A 6,420-nucleotide genomic window follows, 5' to 3' on the forward strand; every position below is an offset into this window, starting at 1 on the left:
GAGCAAAACACTGCTCTGGAGGCTTTTCTCAGAGGAAAAGATGTTTTTTGATCTATCAATTGGCTTGTGCCTGGCTTGTGGTTGTGTTTTCGTTGTTGCTCTGTTAGTACGTCATATGCTTCGTTGATTTGATTGGTTTATTTGGCCTGTCTATCACCAACATAGGCCAATCAGCTAACCAGTATTTTCGCCCCTTCCCAAAATTACTTCAACTGAAGGTTTCCAGATGGATATGCGGAGCAAATCCATCTGGCGGAGTCAGGTTACCTTAAGAGTCCACGCTTGATTCTTCCGAGTTTTTTTCTTACACTTAAACAGAACCAACCTGATCAAAGACATTGACCTTAACAAGTTGGTGAAAGTATCCCAACAGCAAGGGGATGGTTTATTTATCTGAACTGACATTTATGATCAAACTAAAGCTGAACAATTGGCTCTATACATGCCTCCACTATCTGAAGGTAGCTCGTTTTTTTTTTGTTTGTTTTTTTCCTGGCTTTCTCTACAGCAGTGTTTCCCAACCTTTTTTTGACTTGTGTACCCCATTGGGCATTTTGTCTACCATCAGTTCCCCTCTTAGTCAAAAGTATTGATGATTGTCCAAAAGTGGAACATACAATAACTGATTTTAAATAAAAAGTATTTTGGAGCAGTACTCTAGTTGTTGGGGCATTGCGCTTGGGTTCCAGAGGTTCTGAGTTTGAGCCTCACTCCTACAGACTACCACCCCTGTCCCTGAGCAAGACCCTTAACCAGGCTCGGATTGGGAACGATTTTCAGCCTTGGCATTTTTCCATCTACATCGGCCCACTTAAATGTGAAACACAATACGAAGCACACATTGTGGATTAACCGATCTACCATCACACGACAACCACCACCAAGACTTCTATAATACGGTTTTACTGGCGCTGGTTATTAACACGGACGCGACATGGACTTCAGCAGGGTTGCCAGATGTGACTGACTCACATTTTCCAGCCCAAAACATTTTCATAAACCGCCTAGATATACGAAATCTCGCCCAATTTGAACCAAAGTCTATTGATCTCTTAGGCCTTAAATCTAAAGAAAAAATTTTTTTTTTTACCCACTGACAGCCATCCTAAGCTGCCAGATTGGGAAACATCCCAACCTGGCAACGATGCACCTAAGATGGGAAACGTCAGCCTTTAGATGCAAAACCCCATCATGCACCGCCAATTATTTTTGCAAAATACTCGAACATAAATTCGCCAAATAGAACAGGAACATTGTAGATTGGTGTAAAGAAAGCATTTGTTTTATTATAATTTTGTTTGTTGCAATGATTTTACAGTTTGAATAGAAAATTACACCATATGTCAACAAGGATGTGCATGCCAAGGAAGGGCATGCACAATGGCAACGCACTGCTCCCTAAAGGGGATGGGTGAAATGCAGTGAGTTCATTTCGTTGCTTGATACTTGTGTGTATTGAGAATAAAAGCTGAATTCTATTCATTCTATTTTACATCTTTAAATTTGAGCATATCTTCAAGTAACACAGAGTACATGTCAGACTTAATAATATTACTTCAGCGATAGTTTCAAGGTGTTGCTTTATGGTACGCCTCGTACTATGTCTTTAGGTTGTGCTGTTCTTTTTGCATCTCGTTGCAGGTGATGAAGCAGACTGAAAATGTTTTGTCATTGTCTCCTTTCTCTTCTTTCTTTCATCTTTTCTCTTCTTTTTTCCCCCCTTTCTTCTTCTGTTTTTCTGCTCTATTTACATTGCAGTGTCCATATAAACTATAAAACTCCCTGCCTAATTATAATAAAGCAATTTATATGCATGAAACAAGTGGAGCAGTATGGCAATTGCCATACTCCTACACTTCTTATTGCCATATTGCCAGACAGGACACTGTTAAAAAAAAAAAAAAAGAAATAAAGAAATACGTTTGAGCATTTATTTCTTAGATATTTTATGCTTTATGCATCTGGAAGTTAGTAATGAATCAAAATACAAATGAAATCATATTATAAACCTGTATTGATAAAACTGGAGAATTTGATGAATTGGGAACAAAATACAGAACAAAGATTATACTCAGACTGACTAACTAGTTTGACTAGTTTTCAGCAAGACACCTGAGCTGCTTTGATGAGCTCAGTGTGAAAACCAGTTGATATGAGGCTGTTCTCTACTTGTTCTCGTGATATGGCTGCATATGGCTGCATACTCTGTGTATACAGCCATATTTTATTTTACTACCCAAGAAATAAAATATTTTCATGCACCCCTTGCAATGAACTCGCGTATCCTGAGTTGGGAATCACTGCTCTACAGGAGATTCTAACTGATTAATCCAGGTGTGCCTGACCTCAGTAACCATGAAGACATTGAGACGCACCTGGATTTATCAGTTCATACAGTAACGGAGGAAACTAATGCGCTGCCTTAACTTCAGGAAGTAGTGGAGTTGTGCACAGAGCCTATTACTTATGGCTGCAATAAAATCACAATTCAACAAAGTGCTATTTTTAAATCGCAGAGAGATTCAGTTTTGGTCTAATTACACTGATGAAGTGTATGAAACTGACTTTCACACTCCAGCCCTTTAGGTGGCAGCAGCACGCTTCAAGTGGGTTTGCTGCCCCATAGGACAGGAGAGAGTTGCAGCTATCAGGCAGATCTATGGGTGTAGAAGTAAGCATCTTTGTGTTTAACTAGAGATGCACCAATCCTATATTACTATCTATACCAGCTCAGATATTGAAAAACATTCTAGATCCAGTGTCACTCAAAATGGACTCAATTAATCAGGGCAGATCTACTCATTCCATTAGAATACGAAACCAAATTTTGGTTAAAAAAGCTTTTAAACAGCAGGAACGAATCATTTTGTCCATTTAACATGATTGTCTGTTTTAACTACTTCCTCTTCTGACGTCATACTAATTTAAAGTTGCCTTCTGGGATATAAATTTGCACATACATACATATCATGCTTGCTTTCACAGAGGAGTTAATGACAGCATTTTAATGAGGATAAAGTAAGCAGAGCTCCTGTATTGGAAAAAATTCAGGGTACACAGACATCTAAATTCAGATATCAGAATCGTATCGGCGGTGAAAAAAAGTGGATCAGTGCATCCTCATCTTCCGAACAACTGTAACAGTAAAGTCCTATGGTAATAGACTCTGGACAAGAAGCTTTCAATGTTATTACAAGAACAAAACCCTGGAGACAAAAATCTAAATAAAATCGCTAAAATTATGAAATGATGTTCCATCTTTAGTTTTTCAGGTTTGCTCATAAAAGAGACGAGGAGCATCAGTGTCCATCAGGGGAGAACATACAAATTTAGATTTCCGTTTCCAAACTCCATCATCATCATCATCTGGCGATGTGACATAATCACACAGTATACAAAACTACATGATGTCAGATTAGTGGACCGGGGTCTGGATCCGGACCCAATTTATAAATTACAGCATGTTGTCCGATGACTAATGTGTCTAATTTCACTTGCACAGCTTCTCCTGTTAATACGGTAAAGCCCTCCGGAGCGTCCGGCACCAGGCTACATATGATCCAGATTAGCCAATGAGCTGCTGTCAGTCTGGGTTGCTGCTGCTGCTGCTTTTAGACCCAGCAGACAAACCTGTGGCAAGCCGGGCGATGGGAAAGAAGGAGAAGATGATGAGGAAAAAGAGAGCAGAGAAAGTGTGGACGGCTGGAAGAACTGTGGTGAACTGATGATAGAAAAGTGAAATGGCGTGCTCAAAGATGATCCTGAACATTTTGTATATGTTTGTCTCAACCTGCTGCTGTGAAGCAGGATTCCCCACCATGAACAGAATCAAAAATTAATATCGTTCCATTCAAACTCAGGTTTAAAGCCTTGCAGGGCAGCCTAAGACCCACTGCCAACATTAAGACAGAAAAAAGAAAAATAAACGGTCATTTCAGGTGTTTTTTTTTAAAATATGTGAATCAGGAAATTATCTATATACCAAACTTAAAATTGTTGTTTTCTACTTCAAAAAACACTTTAGATTTTAAAATGTAAAACAATTTTCTACCTTTTTTTCTATTTTTATTTAAAAAGTCAATGTATAACATGGATGCATAAACACCCCATGTTATTTCAGTGTTAAATTCTGTTTAAAGTAACGTATCATAATTAAAAATGTCTCCGGACCTTTACTGGTTCATGATTTTCTTTATTCTTTAATTGGTCTAGGAGGACGGAGGACCTTTGGATCCGCCTCCTAGCAATAATTGTAAAGATCATTTAGAGAAGTCTGGTAAAGGAAGCGTTGGTCTTACCAAGTGATCGCACGTCTTGTTCCTGAACGGACATTGCTTTGCTTTGAGGCTTTTCTCTACTCGGAGTGGCGCTTTCCTCTCGACCAGCTTGGTTATCCGACTGGGAAGGCAGCAGATGCTGGGGGCGGCTTGAAGCCGGGGGATAGGAACCGTGGTACATTCCTCCTGGGCTCGGACTGCAAAGCTTGGGGTCAGATTTACTGGAGGTCCCGTGTTGGTCCTGCAGGTGTTTTTGCAGACCTCCCCTGGATTTGCCTCCATCGCGATTCTGCTCTTTGGCTACATTTGAGTCCATGGCAGATGGGTAGGCGTCGGGGGGCACACCTGTTTTTTGGAAGGAGCCGTGAAAACCTGGGTAGCGGGATGAGGGCAAGGGCCTGAAAGAAAAAATACCACACAATACAAATAAAAAAAAACGACAAACAAAATTAGTTTGTTTTTACTGCAGTAAATGATGTAGGAATAATTAACATTGGTTGGTGAAATCCAGTTTACCTTAACACTGATGAGTGTTCGCTGACGGAGAGACTTTTGCCACCAGTGTTCTGCAGCACGCTCGGCCTCTGCTGCACGTTCTCCTGGGTACGAGGAGACACCGGGGAGTGCTGGTGGCTGTATGGTTGGGATGCAGGTCTCCCACTGCTGCTGTTGCTGGACAAGCTGTGTTCTGTCCCTGAGGAACACAGAACCGTGTTGCTATGGAAACCAGGTGATCTCTCCACAAAATCAAACAACTACTTTTTGCAAAAGTATCAATACAACACCGACCTATTCTTAGTTTGTTTTATCGGATCAACTCAAAATATCAGAGTGAAATCGAAGGAAAGATTTGGTCAATCTGACCAAATGTAATCCAATGCGATGGGTAATCATTTATGCTGTCTCATTTCCAGTAACAAACATTTTACAGGAAACCACAGCATTATTCTTTGGGGATGCTTTTTAGATTTGATGATTAGGCTGTTTATAGCCAAACACAGGCCGATACTGGAGGAAACCTTTCTCCAAAATGGGGTTTAAGTTCGATGACTTAACGTACGGTCAGAATCACAGTTTTAATGTGTTTGAAGGACCCCGTTCAGACCCAAAGCCAATGAGGTGAATTTGGTAAAACACAGATTGATGCTGGGGTTTTTGAGGTCTAAAAATGAGCAAACCTGAAGAAGATGCATCCCAAAAGATTAACCAGTCATCAGAGCTGGATATACAGTCACCAAAAAATGATTAGACCACCTTTAAAGCAACTGTTATCCAATCAAGGACTAACTCCTGTGGCAAAAAAAGCGATGAAACAGAACAGTTACATTAAATTTATTAAGTGAAAATGTTGAGTTAATGTACGAGTTATTTAACCAGTTGCGATGACTTTATACGTAGTGAATTAATTCAGACTTTTATTAAAGGAAACCACAATTTTCATCTCATTTTCCAATCATCTGTAAATTCAAGTTGATCCGTTCCATAAAAACTTAATAAAACTCAGTTTGTGGTTGTAACGTGGAAAAACAAAATTATCTTTTTCATACCTGGGCGCCAGATGGGGGCGTGCTCCACATTTCCCAAAGATCCTCCCCTATCTCTGTCGCGCTCTCTTTCCCTGTCCCTCTCCCGTTCTCTGTCTCTTTCCCGATCTCTCTCCCGTTCCCGGTTTTCCCGCTCTCTTTCTCGCTCTCTGTCCCGTTCGCGGTCTCTTTCCCGCTCACGCTCTGCAGAGGACGTGCTCTGCAGTTTTCCCATGTGTGAGGGTCCAACTGGACAGAAAAAAAAAACATATTTTCTAATGTACAATGATTTTTAATCTCACAATAAATGAGATGCTTGCTCCCAGACCCGTTGCCTCGGCAACATGATCTCAGATAAGCAGCTGATAATGGACGGAGAGGCCTGTATTAAAAATGAATGGGTACCAGGGGAGATGGGCGAGGCGTAATTCCTGCTATGGTATCCGGCGGGTGACCCAGAGATGTAGGTAAGGCCTGGGCCGGCTGTCCCTGCAGAAGGAGGTACCAGAACCGGCAAGTGTGGCACCTGGGAAAGGTCAATGCCTGGGAACACAAGAAGAAGAATAGTTGAATTAAACATACCTCATTTAATTCTTATACATACACACACACACACACAC

At 40.8% G+C, this 6,420-nt stretch overlaps 1 protein-coding gene across 2 annotated transcripts in view; it reads right to left on the reverse strand.

Annotated features, from left to right (window-relative positions):
• ncor2 (nuclear receptor corepressor 2) overlaps nucleotides 1–6,420 on the reverse strand; it is a 145,108-nt gene that overhangs the window by 7,953 nt on the left and 130,735 nt on the right. For both annotated transcript variants that reach the window (XM_015370063.1, XM_015370061.1), the window contains exons 35-38: nucleotides 6,206–6,343; nucleotides 5,825–6,049; nucleotides 4,794–4,971; nucleotides 4,299–4,675 (exon numbers count right to left, since the gene is read on the reverse strand). In XM_015370063.1, the coding sequence (XP_015225549.1) occupies nucleotides 4,299–4,675; nucleotides 4,794–4,971; nucleotides 5,825–6,049; nucleotides 6,206–6,343 (918 nt within the window). The remainder of the gene's footprint in view (nucleotides 1–4,298; nucleotides 4,676–4,793; nucleotides 4,972–5,824; nucleotides 6,050–6,205; nucleotides 6,344–6,420) is intronic.

Source organism: Cyprinodon variegatus, unplaced genomic scaffold (genome assembly GCF_000732505.1).
Source record: "Cyprinodon variegatus isolate N-32 unplaced genomic scaffold, C_variegatus-1.0 Scaffold41, whole genome shotgun sequence".
Classification (NCBI taxonomy): Eukaryota; Metazoa; Chordata; class Actinopteri; order Cyprinodontiformes; family Cyprinodontidae; genus Cyprinodon; species Cyprinodon variegatus.